The 25,208-nt window shown below is 37.5% G+C and overlaps 1 protein-coding gene across 2 annotated transcripts; it reads right to left on the bottom strand.

Annotated features, from left to right (window-relative positions):
• Positions 1 to 2,927: 2,927 nt before the first annotated feature.
• On the bottom strand, positions 2,928 to 25,184 carry LOC124644866 (large proline-rich protein BAG6). Of its 2 annotated transcripts, none has more exons than XM_047184498.1 (23): positions 25,057 to 25,184; positions 24,853 to 24,966; positions 18,161 to 18,278; positions 17,421 to 17,572; positions 16,948 to 17,088; positions 16,126 to 16,209; positions 15,267 to 15,343; positions 14,647 to 14,791; positions 14,001 to 14,189; positions 13,303 to 13,831; positions 12,788 to 12,991; positions 12,057 to 12,275; positions 11,807 to 11,942; positions 10,784 to 10,889; positions 10,152 to 10,232; positions 9,260 to 9,466; positions 8,661 to 8,894; positions 8,240 to 8,389; positions 7,588 to 7,820; positions 6,955 to 7,021; positions 6,467 to 6,656; positions 5,884 to 6,067; positions 2,928 to 5,477 (listed from the first exon to the last, which is right to left on the bottom strand). In XM_047184498.1, the coding sequence occupies exons 2-23, from the start codon at positions 24,913 to 24,915 to the stop codon at positions 5,417 to 5,419; spliced, it is 3,570 nt and encodes a 1,189-aa protein (XP_047040454.1). In that variant the 5' UTR covers positions 24,916 to 24,966; positions 25,057 to 25,184; the 3' UTR covers positions 2,928 to 5,416. The 2 variants fall into 2 exon arrangements, with proteins under 2 accessions (XP_047040454.1, XP_047040455.1); XM_047184499.1 differs by having other exon boundaries at positions 16,948 to 17,085.
• Positions 25,185 to 25,208: the final 24 nt, after the last annotated feature.

Genomic DNA, 25,208 nt, shown 5'->3' with positions numbered 1-25,208 from the left:
CCGCAGTCAATCATTAAAGGTAAAGAAATAGATGGGTGATTTTAAACAGTATCTACAACGTAGTGACTTCCTGCGCGTTTCATTTGTTGATTTTTGACAGTCAACGGTGGTCAGGAGCATGAAAGTCTTACCAATTGTATAGATACTGGTGCATGACAGGCTACTAAGTCCTATATCACACTTCCTAGTCCGAGAAAGAACCTATCTGGCCGCTCTGCCACCTCTTTTTCCAAGAATTTAATTCCAGGTTTAGAGAAGGGCCTACCTCGCCGTTGCGTTCAAGGAATTTTAAAATTTAATAATCCTGGGGCCCGATTCTACTAACTTTACTTAAGCGACATACGATTCACATCCGACTGAGATCCAATCACGACTCAATTACGATTGAAGCGTAGGTATGTGGCATTAGGCTATTTTTTCTTTTAAATAAACGTTTTTACCCTTTTCTGTGATTCAATAATGAATCATATTGTCTGCAAATTGTTTACGATTGCACTATGATTGTAGAACAAACTACCGTCTAAACCAAATGGCAAATCAATCGCAAACCAATCGAATGTCATTTTAATACGATTGGTCTTTTATTAGCAGCAGAATGCCCGCTAAGGTTAAAACTGCTATTGCGATTCAATTTCTATTCAATTTTGACATTATTAACTTAGGAGAATCGGGCCTCAGAAAAGGATCTAAGTACTTGACCGCTTTCCGTCCTCTAATTTGCAATATTTTTCTATGCCCCCGCCGTCGATACAGTCCGTTGACTTTCAGTTGGTCAATTTACTACTTTCTCAAAGAAAACTAATTTTCAACGCACCCTTTCAATACAAAACCCTAAAACAGACCACCTACGTAAGCAGGCAACGAATTTTACTAAAAGCACCTTTCACGACCTACCCCGTTTCTTCTAACATAAAAAAAAAACAAAAGAGCGATGACTAGCTACTTACTATAATAAAATTAATTGACGTCTGATACATCAACACATTGATTTTGGAACACACGGCACCTGGCCGTTTTAGGGTTAGGTGTGGCCAAAAACAACGTAACATCCAGACCTCTGTACCCCTGTTTCTGTCTAGAAAGTAGAGGTCTTCTCAAAATGGACGTTTCACCACGGTCGCCAGTTTATCCTGTGACCCCTGCGTTTCGTATTAAGGTTTAGAAGAACTAGGGATCACTAAGCTCTTGTTAAATTTGTTGTAGGCTGCTCAGGCTCGCAATCGATTCGCTATTAGTAAGTGTATCAACAAAGGGTAAGGAATGTCATGGATGTCAAACAATGGCTCAAAATATTTGTCCTGTGGATTACCTGCATAAATTGATATTCGACCAGACCTTGGTGCTCTATTAAATGACTGAGTGAGTAACTTCAGTTACTTGTTTGCAGCAATATGATCAGTATTTAAATATATGATAAGTAAAAGGATTGCGGTAGGTACCTAACCTACCTGGGGCGTCGCATTTCTTCTCTCTTGTCACCTCCATCGTTTTTGAGATGATTCTATATTTAAGTTCACTTATGTAATCCTTCTCCTGTGCCCAGCAGTGGGATACGTGTATCTAATGAGATCTTTTTTAAATCATTAAAGTAGTCATAAATTGTATGTGGTAGGATTTAATGTGATTAGGTACGACAAAACCGATATACCTAGGTAAGTGAGTTGAAAAGGAGTGCTATTTAAATGTTGCAAAACCATATTTGCGATAACTTCATAAAGAAGATCACCTTTCAGCAGATAAAATAAAGAAATTATAATTTATGTCACGAAACCCGCTAAAATCACTGCTAATTGTTTTTTTCATTCTCAGCGCCTCTTGTGGCCAATTCAGGCGCGATAGCCTCTATTTTCTTCGTTTTTGCACTGTTGACGTCATTAGGTCGCAGAAAATATTGTACAAAGAGTAGGTAAAGAAAGTTCTACATATAAAACTATGGTTCAAAAGTTAGAGGGGGGGATTATTTCAGAAAATATTAATATAATAAAAAAATAATAATAAATAACTTTTTACTTTTGCACTTTATCGGCGTGATTGACATGTATACATATTCGTATCAAATTTTATTCCAATAAGCGAGGACGGACGAACGGACAGACATGGTGAAACTATAAGGATTCCTATTTTAATACGTAACCCTAATGGCCCTTTTACACGGCAGTCCAGTTTTTTGCAGGATACCGTTTTTTGCAGGATCCCGTTTGATCGCAAAAGATATTATATGCTATAGTGTTCACACGAGCAAACCGCATGCAGGATCCTGCAAAATGCTGTTCCCGTCGATTTTTGCGATTCGGTTTTGTCACTTGTTCTAGTTACTCCCTACCGTAACGTGACCTACAAGGCGCCAGACCTACCTTACGTATGGCATGTCCGCTATCTTTCCGTCCTCCGCGATTGCAAAATTGAACAACTCCATGTATGATGAAAATAAGATATCTATAGACATTTATTTCAAATATGAGTCAATTTAAATTGAGACAAGTACGGGGCGAACAAAATATTATTTACTAGCAACACGGCGCATTTACCTACTATTTTCAATTCCGTTATTTTTCGTCCTCATAATAATGGTAATAACGCCATCTATCGAATACGCAGTCCAACTGTCAACAATCAGTTGCTACTGTAATTGACTTGTTTTTGTGGTATTTACTGCTTGAAGTAAGTAAACCAATTAAGTTGTAGCCCAAGATACGTAAGTACATTGTCTTTGTAAACTTTGTCTATTGAATGCGTAATTTTATGAACTGACAGACAAAATATATGATTTTTACCATCAATATATTGAACTTTACCTATATTAACATGAGTATCTGTAATAAAACGAGAGTGCGTTTTTTCACTTTAGGTAATATACGTGGGGACCATTGAGAGATACCCGTTATGAAAGATTCCTATATTGTGGAGTACGAAATAAAACAACAGCATACATTTTTTTATTTTATTAATTCCAAGAAAAACAATCTACACATGTATTACCGGTTATCGGTACAGAAATTCAAGCGACTCTTCTTATAACAATATAAAAAAAAAAGTTTGCCAGAAATTATCAGTTTTCTTATAACAATAAATAAACACCAAATCTATGGCCCCACCGAAAAACTAAACATATCCTCTAAGCTAACCGTATGATTGAACTACACGACTTCTATCGTCGCGTCGTCCGGTTCAAAATAGAAAAATCCTTGATTAAAATTAGCAGATTTTCGTATTTTTTACGTTTATTCGGTGGGATCATTGAAATTGGATAAACTGATAACAATATTACTCGGTTAGAAAAACTACGCTATTAGAAAAAAAAAACAATTTATCAACATAAGGTACCCTATTATTTCCTTTCGTAGTGCAACATAAAGTTACCCTAATCAGTTACCCTAGCTAGACATTTATATGAGCTGTTATTAATAATTATTACATTAAACACCTTTTTTTTTGGAGGAGGCCTTTACCTGTGGGGTTCCTACAGAATAATAAAACAATATTACGTATTAAAAGCGTGCATATAAAACCTGGAACTATTAACCTATTTAAATTTTTATTTGTGTTATTAAAACTTTTGATACTACAATAAACAACTAATTTTGTAAGTGTGTATTTTCTGAAGGAAATAAAAGGCTTTTTTATTTTATTTTTATTTTATTTTACATTAAACACCAAGACTTACTGTAGATTATAATGGGACTTCGGTAACCGTATCCTGAAGCAACATTTCTAAGTACCCACAATATGGTAAGTGATAGGCTATGTAGATGTTGGAATTATTATATTGTGTAATAAGCGCCCAATAAGACTACATTAAACGTTTGATTATGGATATTGTAGAGGTGTTATGATATATTGATAACTAACACCAATAATGTCATTAATAAAGGATCAACAGGACAAGTATCTGATCGTCATAAATTTCATTAAATTGGTTATGGGTATTTCATTACTTCTAGAATTTATCGACGAGAAACATCTGGAAACTACAGATTGTGCTATTAATGATCGAGCAAATATCAAGAATACGGTACGTGTGACAAATATCATTAATGCCATGATTAATTTTAATTCATTATGTTAGATATTGTAAATAACTACTAATATTAATTAGCTCCAATGTAAAGTAACCTAATGCATTATGAATATTGATATTATATATTATTCGTAATATAAACACCGAAATGTCGAAATGTTATTCAATGACTAAAGTTGTAATTTAAACATGATTATAATGAATGCCACCTAACCTATATGGATTACGAATATCGAAATATCAGAGCTACAGTAATGAATTTTGACTGATCGTTATTATAAATGTGTGTTAATACTTATCATGATTCTTCTTAACTGAATTCGTTTTACTATAGTAAATACCAATCATCAGAACGGCTTGACTATGAATCTTGAAATATCGTAACTATAGTAATGAATATTAATTAATCGTTATTATATTAAACACCAAGAATATAAGTATGTGTTAATGATTTCGTATTATTATAGTAAACAGCAATCATCTCAGTAAGCTATGTATAATGTATATGGGTTATGAATACGGAAGATAATGATTATAAACTTGTAAACATGAGTTATCAATATCGTATAGTTAATATAATAACTAGTAAAATGACTAAGTATGTGTAATAGTTTTACGAGTAAGGATTAGTTTATATATTCAGACAATTAAGGGATCAGGGGTATGGGTACTTATAATTAATATTATGTTTAAAACCGTAGATATTAATGGTAAGTATATTATGTTAATCGGATTTGCGTAAAATATCAATGTACGTCTGTAAGCTTTGTATGGCCCCTCCGTTGCCAAACCTGGTGTTTTATAAGTGCACAGTCCACAGTCCACAGTAAATCGCACAAACTCTAGAACATCATTGATATTTTAACCAAAACATTATGGCTTAGTACTAGTAGAAAACACAGAACTACTGCTGATACTATGGTAAGTATTACGATCATTATCCGAATACATGATAATTCGCTTACTTAGGCGATTATTACATCCTAACAATTTACTATTTTAATATCGATTACATATTTAGGTCTTGGCAATTATTCACTACAATATTAGAGTAAACATTCCGACAAACGATCCTACATTGTTTTCCGAATAAGTCACTTGTAGCGACGAATATAAGAAAAGCAGACTTCTCAAAATTTGCACCAATCCGTATCACCGCGTGTTAAACATTTTGTTAGCTTTACATAATTAGACCGAGAGCCCTTTCGATAGTACAATCCGAAAACACAAGTCTTTCTAATCGAGTTCCTTACATTAAGTAGTATTTCTATTGCATTGATATATGTAAACATTGAGAGATAATTTGAAACTATATGTCCTAATTACTACAAAAAGAACGCCATCGTCTATAAGCGAAGTACTATTGACTAAGCCTAATATAATGGCTTAATATACGATTCACTCCTCTTCCTTTGGCTCCGCATTTCCATTCTCTTGTGGCTTCGGTAAGTTGTTTGTCCTGAAAATGTTAACAAAACAATTAAGAACAGGAATAGCTTAACAAAGCTAAATTGAGTTTCTTTTGATTGAAACTCGCTATTTCATTTCTATCCCGGGCCTGCGTAATATTATTCGGGAATAGCAATCATGGAGAGAGGAATTTTTGTCATCTGTCGAAGAGTTTATAAGTGAATCAATTACGAGTACAAATCTTTCCACCTTTCACCAGGAGGAAAAAGTAGGCGATATATAGCCTTTCCAAATAAATGGTCTATCTAACACTGAAATCTTTCAAATAATTGCACTAGCTCCTGAGATTAGCGCATAAAGCAGAAAAATGTACTGTTCTGCTTTACAAAATTTGTATAGATATAATCGCTAATTGGAACTATGGTACTTATAAGTCAATAAAAAGTATTACAAACCTGGTCGCATGAATGAACCGCGAGGCAGAAGCGTAGCGCGTTGGATCATAGTCATCGGAGTTGGCGGCTCTCTCACGCACCAAGTTGCGCATATATTCGCGGAAAGCCACCCTCATTGGCGCTGTGTCCGGCGCTTGAGCCTGAGCGATGGCCGGCCGGTCATTGGCCACGTCGCGAACACTCTCTAAACACGCAAAGTCACGCTTTGTAAACACCTATTATTATGTTTCTAGTCATTATTTTGTAGAAAAATGTTTTTTGAAGTTGTTTGTTTAGTGTCAGTGTAAAAGTCAAGTAGCATGACTGTGAAATTCTATTATAGTGTGCAAGGTTTGAGTTACATTCAATGTTTGAAAATAGTATAAAAATTGACAGTGATGATTTTCTGATTGGTCGTCGAGCGTTCATTGCGTTACAAAAATATGTTAATTAAGAGCTAAATTATGACGTTATGTTGAAACCTAACCTCAAAACTTCGCATATAATTATAATTGTACAAGTGAAAACACAGCTTAATTACGCGAATAATATATCAAGCGAATATATAATAATAAATACATACGAACGGAATATAAGTACGTACCATCCATGAAAGCGTTAAGTGTAGTAGGTGGCCGCGACTGACGCAGGCAGCGGCGCTTACGCGAGGGCATACCAGAAATGTAGGCATCGCTGTAGGGCTCCTGCGGCTCCGGGCGTTGGCGCTCCTGATCGCGAGTAAACACCGGCACCCACTCCTCGCCCCAGTGCTGCAGTATCGTCAACGGAGGAACCTGCATCGTCCACACAACCACGCTTTAAACAACACTAACACAACTAAAACATTACATCACAATGTAGGCCGCAGCATAATTATTGTCCGGTCTTCAACATTTTTTTCCGCAGTTTCATCATTCACTGATTATATAAACCTCGATATAACCTTAACGTCTTCCGACCTGAAGTTAGCTCATTATGTATTCTCATAAATTTAAATACGGTAACAAGAAAATTCTAATTCGGTGATTTGAACGTGTGCGGACAAGGTACCGTTATGTTTTGTTTACAGTTTACTTATCAGTATAGACTTACGAATCGTATGTTTTGGTCGTTCGCGTTGCGTGTCGGAGTTGCAGGTTCGCTCCGTTCCTTCGGGGACCTAAATATTAAGCAGGATTTAGGATAAATCAGTAGTAGTTGTTGCGTTTCTACTATAGTGTAGTTAAGGCGAGAAATATACAAGGTTAGCCCCTCTTAAAGCACAAACTTTCAATCGGCCGTTAGTTTAGTTGCGAGTCTAAAACAGGATTTACGGCCTATTTAGATGCATAAATGTGAAAAAGCACTTAAAAAGCTAAATATGCAGTAATGTTTGGGTGAAATTGATATATGGAGAAATCCTTTAAAGATGAATATCAGTGTAAGCTTTCTATCGAAATTCATTAGCATAAATTACTGGTGCAATAGCTACAGATTATCTAGCATCAAGGCCTTTTGAGATTAATTAAGAAACAAGGCGTTTGACGCCGGGAATTGATACTCGACTATTGGCCGTTCCCAATATTGTATCTGTAGATTTGCTTACTGGAGAAAGAATTTTACAATACTTCTCTAACGTCAAATTCCTTTCTCTAGTGAGCAGAACAACAGGTATTTATTGGGAAGGGTTGTAACTATTGGCCGATTGAAAATCTTTAGTGTGGGGGGGGGTACCTTAGAACTCACATAACACGAGCGGGTGTTGTAGGGGTCGTGGCGTTGGGAGCATCAGACTGTGAGGTCGTGGATGTGGTGGCCATCGTAGCTGTGTCTTCTTGGACTGAGGAGCCACTGGACTGGGTCTCGTTGCTCTGTATAGTGGTAGCTGAGGAGTTGTTCATTGGCTCATCGCGCACGGGCGCCGCCGGCGGTGACACTTCCATTGGAGTCGGTTCTTCGGCATCCTCATCTGTTGGTGGCTGCAAAATCGGTAGCGACTTCGAATGTCAAAAAATATTTTTATTAAAATAGAAACACTGAATACAGTCTTTTTTCCTTTGACAAGAAATTTACATAGGTAAATATTTTTATAATTAGTAAAACGGGAGACTGACAAAAGGGACATTGAAGATTGTTTGGCATTAAGTTTGGCGAGGACTATACTAATAACTTTCGCGTTTTCCCGCGGTTCCACCCGCGTCCCGTGGGAAATACTGCCCGTACCGGGATAAAATATAGTTACTCATTCAGGAACATTGTAGCCAACTATCAGTGAAAGAATTTTGAAAATCCGACGGTTCCAAAGATTACCCCCTACATACAAACTTACAAATTTTACCTCTTTATAATATTAATAGTATAGAATGTATAGATGTTGATCTTTTGCTAATCCCCTTACCGATTGAGCAGCTCCGGGGCGGCGGTGCAAATGCTGTTGAATATGAGCGCAGTGGGAGCCAAGTGTGTTGATTATAGCATTCAGATTCTCGTTGGCAATGACCAACACCATTCCTTGAATGGACATATCAAAGTAGCGAATTCTTAGTTCCTGTTGATAAAACAAATATTATTAGAAGCCATTGTAATTGGGCTGGAAAAATTAAACACACTATACTCCAGAGTAGGCAGTTATCTAAAGATAAACAGTCTTGATATGACTGTTTTCTTAAAAACACAATTTTAAAATGAAATGCAGCTGAAAATCAATATAAAAGTAGTAGCGCAGTAGTTTATTTGTTTAGTGTGTATTTGTAAAAAATCTTATCAAGATTTAAGTTCACTTAAGTGCCTACTCAAATGGATTATAGACAAAAACTTACCAAGAATCTTCTGTAGAGTATGCGTAAACCTTCGAGGCCTTCGACGCATAGATGCGAGATCAGCGTGCAGAAGTCTGTGTAGAGCCGTGAGAAGATCGCATAGAACCGGGCAACAAGCATCTCATCCATAGAGTCAGACATTACAGCCCCGATCAAGGCCGGCAGACGGGCACGGAATAAAGAACGGATGGAGGTATATGGGTCGAATTCCTCACGTAACGGTGTTATGTTGGGCTGTACACGTAATATCATATTATAATTTTTTCATAGGTCAACGCAATGTAGCAATGAAATTACAAAGCAAAAATTTAAGCAAGAAGTTTCATAATGTTTATTATATTTTTTTAAGCAATTCAACGAAAATGTAACACAAATAACATAAACCCATTGTCAGCTGTTTCTTTGCATTCTAATACAAAAACAAAAGACAACACATTATAAAACAAAGTTACAATTTCAATTTCTCTTCCATGCATAGCTATGAATCGATTTCTGTTTCTCGTATTCTATATTCAAAAACAAAAAAAAGTATGAAACAAAAAGTTTGTGTTTCCTTTTTCCTGTTCAATAAAATAAGGTTTACATACGACGTAACGTACCATTTCATCGATAAAATCGCGGAATGCATTGACGAAGAAATCAGTGACGCTCTGTACCGAGGAGTCGTTGTTTTCAGCAGAGGCGCGCACAGTCAAGTTTTGTATGTAGTTACGCAGCAGAAGGCGCAACTGCATGAATTCGTGGGGAATTAGCACTGGCTCGCAATTCAATGACTGCAGTGGTTCAGACAGGAACAAATGACGTGCCTGTAACACAGTAGCTATTTTACATGCGAACTTTGCATGGAACACCCAATACAAATAAAAAAAAAAAAATTTAAAATGTTAGTACTTATCTAATTCGATGAGTGTTTATTACAAAAAGAGGTCTTGTTTTAATTGAGCTCTGTTTAGGTGTACCAAGTATTGAATACAAATTACATACATGTCTTACCTGCCACTTTGTATTTAAAACTTTATCTACATTTCACTAAAGTCCAGAATGTAAAAACAGACTAAAAATAACGCCCGTTTTGTAGTAAGGGTTATGATAAGGCGAAAGGGTGAACGTTAGGACTACATGTTAACAATATTGTTAAATTCATTCTGGTTACCAAGTCTAAGCTTGTGTAGCTGGAACTCTTCTAACATAGCATCCGTGCAGTCCAAATATTAATGGCTTGTTAGTATTACCTACACAGTGATCAAAACAAAATCATGACAGACCTTGGTAATTTCAGTGCAGTTTTGGCACATTCAATAAAAACATGGCAAGAATAGAATATGATCATAAAGGTATCACAACTCTTAGGATATGACAAGACAATCAGAATTTCGTTTTTATCACACACCAATGAGTTATAAATGGGGAAAGGTTACAAATGAGGTGATCCAAAATGTTGATGTTATCAATTAGTTGAGCAAACACGAGTATTTTGAGTTTACTACTTACAACTGTGAGCAAGAAAGCGGTGAACCAAGACTCCTGTGAGGGAGCGTTGCTCAGAAGACTCGTTATAATAGTCATGTGATCCTAAAAAAGAAAACGCACATGATATCTGAATTTTAGGATCAGCATGAGGCCCAACTGGCATAAACGTCAGCGACGTTACAAACACAGTTGAGCAACATGTCGAAACCTTACAATATTTTTAAGTCCTTTTTCGTTCTACCGCGGCCCTGGTACATAAAAGGCCTACGACGGAACACGACGGTTTTTGGTCAGTAAGAGTCTGACACTCCCTCACCGCTGCTAACCCACAGCGAGAAGGGTCATTTGATGATTTATAACGTCGTTATAAAATAGAGGTATCATAAAAAAACTGCTGGCCTCACGATGATCTGGAAGTCAAGATCATTTGTGTCCAGTAAACCTTGTTCCTAGCCTAACATGACTGACAGTTGAGGAAAGGTAACTGATTGAGGTAGAACCATTTTAGTTCTTGCTGCATGTACGATAAAAGCACGACTCATTGTCACGCTAACTTTCATTAATACAGGCTTTATTTAACGTATTCTTATGACGTAAACGATTAAAAAAGTCAACTTTTTTTCCAAATAATGATCTTTTTAATGAGTACTTACAATGTTAATGTGATGGTTGCGCTGCATGAGATACTCAATGTGTTGGGCGGCGATGCGCTCGGCGCGGGCGCGTTCTTGGGCCACAATCTGTTGTTGCTGTTGCTCCCTATCGAAGATAGAAATGGATTTTTTAAGTATTTATTTTAGTAGTAAGTAGTATAGTATTAAAATTGTAATGTGTCCAGTAATGATTATATGAAGATTGTTGCGTTTCCTTTATTTAGTTATGCAGGAACAACTCGCCAAACAAACAAAAACTGTTAGATCAACTGTTGATTCAATATATAATGAAGTAACAAGGTGACGCAACTGCAGTGTATTTCTGCGTTTATATGTTTGTTTTATTTGTTTTATTGCCTTTTTGTTGTTTGCGGTTTTCTTTCTTTCTTCCAATACGAATATCTAGACACACGGCAGTGTGTCCGCCAAGTTCGAGCAAAAAAAGCGACACACCGGCCGTGGGTTATATTACACGAACCATTTCGGGCCAAATTCGACCCCCCTATAACTCAAAATCTATTTTATTTACGCATATGAAATTTCTAGTATCTGTTGAAACCCCCTCACTTATCTAAAATACAAAATTTCATTAATATACCTAATGTAGGTCTTGAGATATTGACGTCAGAAAATCGCTATTTTTACTATACACTCACTGACTGACTGACTCACTCACTCATCAAAAACCTAGACCACTTCCAATGGTCGTATTGACTTGAAATTTGGCATGGAGGCAGGTCTTTATGTCAAGGTAAAGGGAAAACTTTTTAATGATGTTACTTGGCAAGTTTTAATAGAAAATTATATACTTGATTCATTGCGTTTAGTAGGTTTATAACAAGGTGTGTGAAAACTTGCCAAGTAATATCATTAAAAAGTAACTATTTTTAACTGAGGTATGTGTATGGAACTTGGTACTTATTCAGATCTCACTTCTTTTATAGGCGAAGCATTCTCATATAATCGAACTTGGCAGCCTTTCACATTTTTTTTTTGGGTGGGATTACTAATTAACGAAATTACCTGCGGCGTTGGATACGGCGGCGAGCGTGTTGGCTGTCACACTGCAAGAATCTGTCGTAGTCAAGTCGTGTCAAGTTGGGAAGCGTCACGGCTTGAGCACGCGTAGTGGTTGTGGCACGGCGGAGATGCAGGTTCGCTGACGATACGCAAAAACGTTTTATTAGTAAAGAGATAGATAAACATACTTTTTGTCTATTGCTACTATCAATAACAATAATCAGTACATGTGCTATTGATCAAAATAACTTACGTTGAGCATTCTGTGTATTCTGACCTTGAGCGGTCTGTGAGCCTTGCTGGCCTTGGGCTTGTCCAGTCTGGGCCCCACCCTGTGACCCAATCTGGGTCGGAATCTGCAGGGTCACGCCCTCTACGCCGGGGACCAAGCCTTGGCGGATCACGGATGATACAATGTTCTGCAGCAGATCAGCACTCGGCGGGCCGCCCCACGGCATCGGGGCTACGTATACTGAAAATAAGATTACAGGTTTATACAGAGACAACAATGCACGGGTCGGTCGGTCAAAGGTGAAGCAAAACTTAGCGCGGTCGATGCTTGGAAGGGTTGTCAAGAGTTCCTCTTTATCAAAAGTCAAAGGCAAGTGAAATGGTAGGTCCCGCCCATGGAGTTCAAAATGACTCGCGGAGATGTAGTAACGCAAAATCTCGTAGGCAGCGCGACAAAATGCGGGTGTTCGGAGGACGAGGAACGACGACGACGGCTTCTTCACCAATCAATCATGGTTTCTTCGACAGATTGCATGCTCTTCGTTCCTCCGTGATCCCGTTTTTTTTTACATTTTAGCAGTCGTTGTCGGTACTCAAAAGAGAATTACAACCAGTCTTACCAAACAGTAAGGTTGTATTCAGATGTATCTAGTTAGATATGCCAACCTCAACATAGCAAAATTCTAGGCTGATTTAAAAAGGTGAGGTGAAGATCTATAAATGGTTTGGTGTTTAAAACAGTATGATATTTACCTCCGCCATCAGTAACAGTAACAGGCTGTTGCTGTTGCTGCTGACCGGTAGTGGCATTGCCTCCTCCGGCGTTATTATTATTCCCAGTCACAATGTGGCCCACGCCCACAGCGCCTCCGTGAGGGATCTCTTCCATACTCATGACCACTTCTACGCCACCAAGACTTCCAGTTTGGCTCAATCCTCTAAATAAATTCTCAAAATCTACGACAAATACATCAAAATTTATTCAATAAATAACATTACAGATACATAGATTACAGACAACTTTATTCATTTACTTGTATTTCGATAAGCGCTGGGTGCATCTCTACTACGTAAATACTGACTACTGTGATAACGTTATGAATCAACAGGACAGTTAAAATTGCTTAGTAATTATATAGAAGGTACATTCACGACGTTATCCAAGATTGAGCCGGTGGCATCTAACTACGCAACAAAGATGGTCTATCTAAGTGGGGTTAGTCAGTGAATCACGGAGAGATCCCGTTACGTAGGATAAAATGTCTTACCGAGGAGCACCTGGCGCCTGTTGGCCTGGCCTGCCTGGCCCTGGCCCTGCTGCTCCTGAGCGCTGTTCATCACGGCGGCGGCGTTGGTAAGCCCGTTAAGTAGCGCATTCTCTAAGGGGAACGCGATGGGGACCCTGGTTTCTATCTCTACTTGATACGTGATGGGATCTGGCTGAATATTGATATTGACGGTCGGTTGGGTAGTCCTACCGGCGGTGGCGGAGGCATGGCGGGTTCCCTGAGTGGTCGTGTTACTTCCAGTAGTGTTTGCCGAGGTCTGTGTGGCCGAAGCTCTTGCGTTGGCATTGCCAGTGGTGGCGGTGTTTGCTCGTTCTGGGGCCGGGGGCTGGGGCTGGGGCTGGGGCTGGGGCTGGGGCTGCGGCTGTGGCGGGGCCGGCGGCGGCTGTGTCGGCTGCGGCGGCTGCTGTTGCGGCTGTTGTGGCTGTTGCTGCGGTTGTTGGCTCTGCTGTTGCTGAGGCTGCTGTTGTTGCGGCGATCGTCGATTAGATTGAACCACGTTAATGTGAGCCTACAAAATACACCCTCCATCACATTAGTTTTCCATTTGTTAGTCCTCCATATTACTTAAATACAAAAATTAGATTATCAAAACTGGCGTAATTTGATCTTTTAAAATATAATACATTTATTTCTTTCAGTTTAATCAAGTAATATTTTAGACTAGTTTTGTAAGTTACCTGCATCGGGATGGGATGGCGAACAATGCTGGACTCGGAAGTGATGCGCGGGTTACGACTGCGCTGTCCTACTTGAAAGTTAATATCGCTGACGGCGTGGTACGCGTGAGCGAAACTATGCATTATGTCCGAAACCATGTCCACTGTGCGCTGGGCACTGATGCGCTCTTCTTCGGTGAATACCGGTGGCTAAGGGATAAAAAATAATATAATATGAAAATTGGTTTGAACTTCTTTTGTCTGATCACCGGGCAAGTACCTAAAAGCCGAAGAGTGTGTTTGCTTGAACGTGTTCTTTTTAGACACTTTAGGAGATATTGAAACAACCAGATATTTCAGTAGACTAACTTAATTTAGACCAGCGCCCTATTTATATCTTAGATTTTGATTTTAAATTAAGAAATTTTGAATTTGAATCCGAATTTCTATTTTCTCTATGAGTGTTGAAGGTTGCATGTCAAAGAAGGTTGTATGCATTCCATGTCGCTACAACACTAATAGTTAGTCAATTTACCGAGAAAAGCTCCTTTCTTTATGTAAGTGATTAATGTAGCTCCCAAGGATCCCAGTGGAACCACTGTGTAAAGCTAGTTATTTTGATGAAATGGCAGATAAAGCTATACTATAAAAGTAAAATATCGCTTACCTCAGGATTATGAACAGCTTGCAGCATCCTGATGTAGTTGGCTCGATATGGTGCGAACTGCTCCTGAAGTGTCTCCAATTCCTCGAGCAGTTGGGCGAGGTCGCGGGGTCGAGTGTAACGTAGCGCCCGAATGGCCCGGTAACTCCTTTCGGGACAAACCGTTCAAATTATTGAAATATCAGGCAACACGTTCTGATGTCTGACATTTTAAAATTCAAGTGTAATGTGTTAGTAGAAATACATGTGGCTTTAAGTCAAATTAGTATTTATTTATTTCATCATCTTGTGAAATCTTCGAATTACATCGAATCGTCTCACATGATTGAATATGTGATGAAGCAGCGAGACGAACAATAATATGATGGAAATATTCCTATACATACAATTTATTTGGGAGTTTTTTATGGATACCTATACATATAGGCATTTATAAAAAATCCCGAACAATGTCAACACCAAAAAATATGCAGGTCACAAAGAAGCGTACTAATTCGACTTTTGTTTTTTTAATTCAGTACTGTGCTATTAAAAAGAATTGTCAACATTAGTACCTACATATATTTGATTGTTCAGAATAAAGATTCATTCTTATTTTATAGGAGAAATTATAAGCAACCCACCTGCGTCCGGGAATATGGGCGCGCGTCCGACCATCCGGTGTTGTTTCATCTCCATTTTCGTCAAGCAAAGGTTCGGGCTGCATAAACCAAACAAGATTAAATTTCTTAAATATTTTTATCTTCATACCGTTAGGGACATCGAGAAATATCTCACGAAAACAATAGTGAGATTCAGTTATAGATATTTACTAAGTGTGTCACTCTTTTCTAAAGAGCGTGCCAATTTTGATGAATAAGATGTTTCATTGGCTCTACATGAAGCAATTATCACGGCAATTTAGTTTTGATTGTAAAGCAAGGACTACAACACGACGTATAAAGTAATCTCATTTTCTTCCAAAAGCTGGCAAGCTAGCATACTATACTTACCAAATATTCGGGCAGTTTGGCGGTCATGTCTCTAAGATAATTATGGTCACCGCTATATTCAATCGATTGATTTTAAAGATCATGCTCAGCTACATGCATAATCGGTATTCTACTACAACATACATCTACAGTAATAGCCAAACTTCGTAATTCTATGTTCGAAATGACCAAACTTACAACGACGAAGTTAACTTCGATTTTATGCAATTGAACATCATCTCTAAACATTTTTTTTTATCGATTCAAAGTTTCGGAACATTTAGAACACAAAGTAGCAAACAAATAAATGTTTCCTCTTCATTGTATTACTAATACTATAAAAATATAGAGTGAGAGTTTAGGTAAGAGTGTAGACGTCTAATGCATAAAAATCGTAGTTAATGAATCACTGAAAAGAGAAATCAACAGGTAAAGTCGTGTTGTAGCTTGGGTTCAGTACTTAATAAAATCAAATCATGCATATAGCGCAACTACAAAAATATCACATTACCTCTTCTGGCTGAGTCGTTGGTGTTGGTTCTGTTTCCATCTGCTCTGTAGGATTTTCACCGCTTGCTGGCGAACTCCTATTTTCCTACAGTAGGCACATTGACAACATAAACAACTAGAAACGAAAATAATACTATCTATTTATCATTACTTTTATATAGATACATAAATATAAATACTGCTTTTATGTTTTGTGGATCCGATTTACAATACAAAAAGGAAATAAATATAGCTTGCTTTTTGCCACCAAAATCGAACCCACAAAACAATAAAAGTTTTGAAATAAAGCACTTATTTCACATCTCCAAGTCAATGTTGTAATATATTATCATTTTACGCAATATTTAACACGGTACATTCTGGAGTTGTAAAACCAGGCCCAGGAAATATAACCAAAACATTTACATGCACTAATTTTCAAGACCAATTTCAACAATCATGCAATAATTTTAAGGGGTTATTAATGAGTATTATTTTGTACTAATAGTTTAATTCTATCGTTTTCAAATTTTTAAATGAATGTAAAGTAATTAAAATATACCCGTTTAACATGGTAACATTGACATGTTACATGTCTTATGTAGGTAACACAATTACAGTTAAAAGAAAGACGAATGATTATTGATTATTTTCTCCATCAATAAAGAGGTATTACTCTCTCACAAAGATCGATAAATCCCACAAAGGAAGATAGAAAAAGGATAGATAGGGGCATAAACACCACACAGCCATTATGTCTAATACTAATAAAACCTACATACTAAATACTGCACTACAGTATAGATCATTTGTTTTATTTAAAAAAAAGAATGAAATATCTTACCTCTCCTTCGACGTGGGCTCTAAGGGAGGCGAGCGAAGCTTTGATCTCAGCTATCATCCGTCGAATGAATTCGAGGCGACCGATCGTCGGCAACAAGGCTTGCTGGTCCACTCCGGAGTCAGAGGGACCGTTGAGTGACTCCAGTTATAATAAAAACAGCACAGTTTAGTACAATGCTATATAACATAATAGTAGTTTGGTGCAGACATTCTATCATTAGTAAAAGTTGTCTTAAAGTATTATAGACAAAATGTGCATTTAAAAGTATTGCAAATTCTTTTCGATTTGGCTGTATGCAGTCGTTGAAAGACTTATTATTATAATAATATCTCCATTCTCTTCTGAGTCGTTATGCAGCTGTGATCATTTACGATCATAAAATGCAATGCTATCCCCGATTTACGATTATTGTTCAACTTTTTTACTTTGGTATTTTGACTCATTATTTTCACATAAACTATGAGCGACGTTACCATCAGCCTCCTGATTTGCTGTTGCATATTGGAACTGCCATTTTGACCTTCGGCTGTACCGCCGCTGGTGTTGGGTGCACTCGGAGCACCCTGCCGAGTCTCCGGGCTTGGTGGGGCGCGCTGGACCAAATGCACGACCTTGCCTTGGACATCTGTCAACCGAAAATAAGATTTATTACCTTCTGTTTTAATGAGGGTTTTCTAAAATGGCGTCCACGTGGTGGCAGCACTGGAGCGTCAGGTCCAGGTAACTGTCAAAGTGCTTATCTTTACTATGAAAAGTGAACGATTTTAGTGATTTTTTATTTTTTATAATTAAATCACTGCATTATTGTTTTAACAGAATTTCAATTCAATAAGCAACAAGTTCGGACCCTACAATTCCATACTATTTGACAGCTGTTTGGACCAGACGCATACGTGGCGCCACCCGGTGGCAGAAAAAGGAGAGAAAACCCTCATTGTAGATTAACGAATACGCTAATCACTAGTAAATTTAGTTTATCAGTGATACAGCATAGTAAGGCCCGATTTTTTAATCGCCACATAACTGACAGATGTTTTAAAGAAAATATGTCAATCCGTCATATTTAAAATCAGATAGAAGTCAGCTGATCTTTGAAAAATCTGTCCTAAATCAAATCAAAAATAATTTCTTCTTAATAGGCTGAATATCAGCAAGTCATCTTCTTTTTTGTGTAATTTTAAGGATGTCCTAATATTATTCCGTAACACCGTACCATATTCCGCGAGTCTCTTCTCATCCTGTAGTACTCTGCCGCAGAAGATGAGTCGCTGCAGGCCTGGGTCGATGCCCATCTGCTCATGCACCTTCTGTTTAAGCTGCTCCACCGTGATCTGGAACGATTAGAAACACAAATATAATAAAGAAGATTCTTTTATTTTTAGGACCCTAGGCTCCAAAAATATTGAACAGCTTAGAAAAATTATGTGACTGTAGGGGAGCTACACTATCTCTGGTTCCCATTGCTTTATCTATGCACGGTATGTAGTTTCCGCAGAAAGTCCAGCCGCGGGAAACAGCGAGTCAGAAATAACACTAAGAGACAACAGAAGGATGCACTCAAACGATTTTTATTTCAGGCTTTTACACAATATTACCAAGTCTGTTTATCGATGTTTAGATTATGATTTTTATTACTCAATGGTTTTTTAATCTCTACATTAACATATTCCCAACTTCAAAGTGGGATAAATTCAAAATACCTTAACTATATCATCAGGCCCTTCAATACAGCCATATATAAGTATCCTTCATTCTATCAGTATTAATATCGTAATAGACACAGTAGATATAATTAGAAGTAATTGTTCTACAAAATTGTCCCTCTATCTACACTATCTTAATAGCCATGGTATCTATCATAATCAATTAATGACATGGCACATCTTATGACTTTTCCTCAGAAACTTAATATCTATTCATTATTTTAATTGATTACCTAAATCATGCATTTTATAGGTTTCATTTAATTATACGCAACCGGCATTCTCATTACAGCCGGAAACGCAGACAGCCATGAACAAATCGAGCTTAATTGCTGTTATTGATTTCTGGCGCACCCCTCCTTTCATATTGCAAATATGTACAAGTTCTGCAATACACGAGTACGAATAAAACAAAGGCCTGCGCGGGTCCAGACCACAGCCGGCTAGACAGCCCTGTCCGGAGAGCCTGCATCGATCGTGCGCACCCCAAGCGTACATCTCTTTGCCTATCTACACCTACAATTGAATGCATCCAGACAGATTCATAACGTTCAACGTTGCTTATGGAAATATGACCACACCCAAACACAACATTCATATGACCTAAAAGGTGAAAATTCAGATGCCTGAATTAAAATGTTGTTTCATTGTGTTGAAATTACCGACACGATAATCAATTATTTTATTAGCCTATATAAGACTAAAAACAGCAATCTTAGCCACAACCAACGAAGAATAGTATCAAGAATTATCATAATCATAGACGGTTTCGGAAATGGCGTCAAGTTACCAAATCTATTGTCACATCAGTTTTAAGCCATAGAAGTTTACTTATCTTTTAAAGTCTTTAATGACTATTATCTTGCAACTGCATTAGATCTGCAGGACATTTAAATATTTGGAAGGATCATTTTGCTTGATTACATACAAAGTACTCATTGTAGCTCACGAAATTCATTTTAAGGCAATAGCATTTGTTGAAAGAATATCGTCTGCCAACTGTTTAAAACTCAGAGCAGTGCAGAATTTCAATTATATAAGTTTAACTGAATGAACTCAAGTTGGTCCCGTGACGGGCCCTTGCGGGATCCCCTGAAGCGAAGTGTAGATATAGGTAGCTGATGACCGAGAAAACACGTACTTATTGAGTATGTTTTCATTTTAAGAAATCGAATTTAAAATATGGAACCCTTTTGCTTAGTTCACAATAAAAATAATAAGCGTGTTAAAAACAAAAACATGCAATGGCAATGTCAAATGCTTTAATGAGTTCAAGCGAAGTAACGCGTAATTAAAAGTAACACAAAGTACAGATGTCAAACTGTGTTGACTGATAACAGAAACATGTTTCACGGACTTACACCTTTAAACTTAAATTACTTCTTGAACTTAATTAAAAGTTAAGTTAAGTTTATGTTTATGAGCTAAGGTTCTCAACTTAACTGAATTCTCATAAATAACTTTGCCGTCATAGGTCCAAAAGTGCTCGCAATATTTCTTAAATAAATAAAAATAAATATACTAAACATGTTTTGTGTCAACGCGGTGGCATTAAGAAAAAGCGAGAATCCACAGGTCACAAGAGTTATAAAATATAGAGCTACAAGTTTGTCCTAGACGGCTGGCCACGCCCTGCGTTTAATCAATAAATCTACCTATGTAGGTGTACTGAATATAACCGGGAGTCTAGCTTCTGAGAATTGATGCATGCGCAGTACGATACTAAAATCGATGGAACGATAGGAAGGATAGGTACCACGCAGCCCGACCCACGCAGCTTGCATGGGTCGATAAATTGGAGCCTAAAGTTTCAGATGTTATTAAAATAGATTCGCTTCGTCACGCCATGGCCTTTCATAACACACGAATATTTAATCGCTTGCTATTGTAAGCATCATTTATTTAATTGCATGGCAGACATACTGTTTAAATAAAACATTGATAAGCATTCGCTATTCTCAGCTGTTACTTCCTTAAAACACGCATTTTGAATGCAATAAGCACAAAAGCATACGCATATTATAGTACCTAACACTTGTAAGTAAGCGCTTGTGCTATCTTTTACCACAGTCGAAACCCATAAACGACTGTGATCTTAGTCAATGGGCAAAATTACTGCCTTGAATGAATATGTTGAATGTGAAATAATTGCATCTAAATGAATGAATTTATTGAAGATAATTTGAGTTCATTCTTATTATAATTTATTATAAGTTACGTGAAGGGTACAAATAACGCATAGCAAAAATACTATGTATCTATAAGTCGGATGACAAGGATGACAGTAATTTTCAACAAGCAAATAGCTGATAGATCGATCGTACGAACAACGCACAGCTGAATATGTTTGGGTCTATTAATGTTTCTTGTATGACTTTAATGATTACCAGCATATTTGAAATTCTTCATATTCGGACTTTCATATTGTTAATTTTATTTCCTTAGCACAACTAAGGGTTGGGTAGGGGGGAGGAGAATGAATAGGATGTAATGGAAACAATCATGGTCGATGGATGAATGAAAAATAAGGATGTCCATCATTCTTTGGTGAAGTACCTGGGCAACTCTGAATGTGACTAAGCTTGCCCTGGATAACGAAATATTAATTTACACGCTTAGCAAATAAACATAGCAAATGCAGAATTTGAACAAAAAAAATCTCAAAAAAGCACAGGCTTAGAATATGATACAAGAAAAATGAGAAATGAAAACAACACAAGAAATATAAAAATATAAACAAAACTTAGTAGGTAATGATGATGGCAAAAAAACTACACTTGCAGAAATAAAGTATTTAATAAATAAATGTGTGCAGTACTGTGCGTGCCCGCCTACTGGCTGTGGGAGAGTGGGAGTCAGGGTTATGGCTTCAAGCACTGCCGTCACCCAGCGTTGGGACCATGCTGGGTGACACTACATTCCGGCTCGCTACATGCCTACGCCTCAGCGCTCTCACTGCGGCTCCGCATCGCTGCCAGTGCGGTGAATCTGTGGACCGCCTTGGGCACCATGGTCTTTCCTGTAGCAAAAGTGCTGGTCGCATGGCACGACATGCCAGCATAAATGACATTATCCGTCGTGCTCTTGTCACCGCCGGAGTGCCAGCCATTTTAGAACCCAGAGGCTTGGCACGCGACGATGGCAAGAGACCAGACGGGATGTCTATAATGCCTTGGAAGATGGGAAGGTCTTTGGTGTGGGACGCAACCTGCGTCGACACCCTTGCACCTTCCCACCTTCCCAGTACGGCGAGCTGTGTCGGTGAAGCTGCTGCAGCCGCGGAAAACCTCAAGCGGCACAAATACGTAAACCTCACCGGCAATTGCATTTTTGAGCCGTTTGGGGTTGAAACCCTGGGACCATGGGGCCCAAGTGCCCACAGACTCTTTCGAGAAATTAGTAAGCGATTAGTGGAGTCCACTCGTGACCAAAGGGCTGGCCTATACTGCGGTCAAAGGATATGCATTGCCATCCAGCGTGGCAATGCAGCCAGCCTTTTGGGCACGATCCCAGCTGACAGCGATGCGGATGAATATTTTGATACTTAGTTTTAATATTTCCCTATAATAAGATCATTTTGTAAAACTATTGAATAAAACCCCATAAATAAATAAAAATATTTCAGACAGTTGAACAATAGACGATGAAGGGAATGATAATTTCCTTTCTGCGTCTTATTCATTTGTTTGTAATATTTTATAGTGAATATCAAATAGAATAGAATAGCCAGAAAAGTTAATCATATTATAACCGTACGTTTGTGTTCTTTAAAAATATAGGGTATATTGCCTTTTAGACCTGTTAGATTAAGATTTGATGAAATTAATTAGGTGCTTTGTATATTTGCAATAGTTAATTCCATTTGTGTAACACACCAATCTCGGTGTCATAACTTACATAATGTTAACACATTCATACTGTTCACACGTCTTAGTTAAGGGGTGTTGGAACCACACCCAAGTTCCATTCAGCTCTACTTCAAGATATCCATACATTCAATGCATGTCAAAAGGTAATTCTGAATGTTAAGAAAAAACTTGTAACTTATTTTCATTATCAGATTCATCCATCTGGAAGCAGGTATGAATGACTGAAGTTTCGCTGACAGTGCCAAAAACAGCATGTAAGATAAAAATATAAAAACCCAATAGGTTATTAACTGTCTTTTCAATAACCGCACACGGTCTTGATTATAATTACCCACAGAATTGCAATATCATGTCTGTATGCAAGACAGTATACTTAATATACCATGAAGATTTTGTTTACCTACCCAATTCAATTGAGAAGTACAATAGCAATATTTTTTTTAATAAACTGCACTTCACTTATAAAAAAATAGTCATGTGTCATCCTGATTGTTATAAAAACTGAAAGTAAACAAGTTTCTCCCCCGTGGTGACCAGAACAATGCTATTGAAAATGTAATACTTAAAGAGATATTTCTCGATAATGAATGTTTTCATTTCACCTTTATGCAAATATTTTATATGACATTTTTATAATAAACTACCAAATAATATTAAGCAAATACAGTCATACTTCTAGATTTTACTAGATTCTAAGGGGATCTACACGGCGCATGTAGCTGGAGCAAGTTAACATGCGTAAGTGACCAGAGCATGCGGGTGGGTATTTTGCTTTTGTGTGAGTCACTGGACATGCATGTTTTCAAAAATGCATGTAACCTGCACATGTTCCACAACAAGCGCAAGCTACTTGCACAGTGTAGATGCACCCTTAAGATATACCTATATTGCAAGACATAAAATATAACATCATATAAAAGATTTAGCATCTGTCTGTTATTCAAACATGGCAGTTGGCAGTTGTTATGTTCTTAGCTCATCTGTCTGGATGCATTTTGCAGATATGACCTACAATTACCCAATTTAACTATGGCTATGCTTGTCTTGGAACAAATAATGGTGTTACATAGTCTGTGAGCAATGTCAGACTATCTAATTCATTGAATTTCACAAAAGCCACTGTAATCCTATGAAAAACGTATCACAAGGCCATGACCATATAAACTGACAAATTACAATAGCAGTAGTATGTACAAGTCCAATCATGTATTAGTGTAAATGTATCTAATGTACATAAGTGATGCTGCAAACTGTTTGAATAGTGAAATTCTATTGGTTGTTTGAAAACTTCTTGACTACTCTCCACTTTGGTGGTTCTGTGGTCTACCATTGTTTAATTCACATTTAACGCTCTAGACAGATGGAACACATTTCAACTGCAACTCAAACGCAAATTGCAGTCTGAATCCAGTTGACATAACTGCAATGAAACTGCAAACGTAACATGCAGTCTGATTGCAGTTGGCAATCGTGTGAACTCCCACGGTTTGTTTGAAATTCTATTGCTTTCTTCTTTCTTATCGTATCAACTGGATTCAAATTGCATTTGAACTGCAATTTGCAGTTGAAATGGGGAACCCTGTCTCGACCCATAGAAGATAAGTCATGTCTTGCTGACAACAACTGGAAAAAGGTATTCAAGACCTGTCCTATACTACTGATGTAATCAATTGTGGTTGAATATACTATAGTGTGCAAGATTTGAGCAACAGGTGAGACACCTAGTCAGTAGTTTCTCTTACTGTTGGTCTTGTGTATTGCGGAGTGTGAAATAACAGTCATGTGATTCTTTAACGGGTATGTTATAATGTCTGTGTATGCTACTTGGATTTTTTATTGGAATTGGAATAGTATTGTGTGACACTATTAGATCTGTACAAATATTTAGGAACAACAAGTATGATAACTATATTGTTCCTTTTGAGCAGGAACTATTACATGAATATGTCCACAATAGCGGTTTGTTGATATAGATATATCACCAAATACCAAATAAAACTTGTGTTTCATAACAAGTTGTTTTTGTGTATGATTTAACTTTAATCTCTTTGTGCTATGTGGGTAGGTACATGTTCGCGCAACTCAGATGTCATCTTACTTATACACCTATATTTTATTGATTACCTATGCGCCCTAGAAGTGCATTCCGAGAACAAAGGTACCCAAATGTCGACACTGGAGACTCGCAGCATCACATAATCAAATACATGTACACTTCGAAACTGTACAAATAGAGGAATTTCAGCTAAAATAAAACATGTCTACCTACAATAAGGAACCCGATTGACTATCCTGATAACCTGCGAATGAAATATGAAAGTAAAATAACTTACCTCATCTTCGACAGAGAACTGGTGGTTATTAGAATCTAAAGTCTTTATTGTAAAATTAATCATTTTTTACACGAAACATGAACGCCCTACGAAGGCAGATAATTTGACGCGTGCCTGAAAACAACAAAAATCACGTTTGAAATCCTTTCCGAGAGCTCACTTTCACACTGAAGATGTTGCACTGTAACAATATCGATTACTCACGCCTATCACAATGAATTTTTTGCTTATATTCCTGACGATATAAAATAATTTTTAATCAGATCGGAGTCTAAGCATTTGATGCCTGATGGTGACAGCAATCAAAAGACTGTGTTGCTAGTTTACCGAGCCGATGTAGAAAGGTGCTACCATAT

The sequence above is a fragment of the Helicoverpa zea genome, chromosome 31 (genome assembly GCF_022581195.2).
Source record: "Helicoverpa zea isolate HzStark_Cry1AcR chromosome 31, ilHelZeax1.1, whole genome shotgun sequence".
NCBI classification, from domain to species: domain Eukaryota; kingdom Metazoa; phylum Arthropoda; class Insecta; order Lepidoptera; family Noctuidae; genus Helicoverpa; species Helicoverpa zea.
Note: the sequence above shows the minus strand (reverse complement) of the source record. Positions and strands in the feature narration are given on the sequence as shown.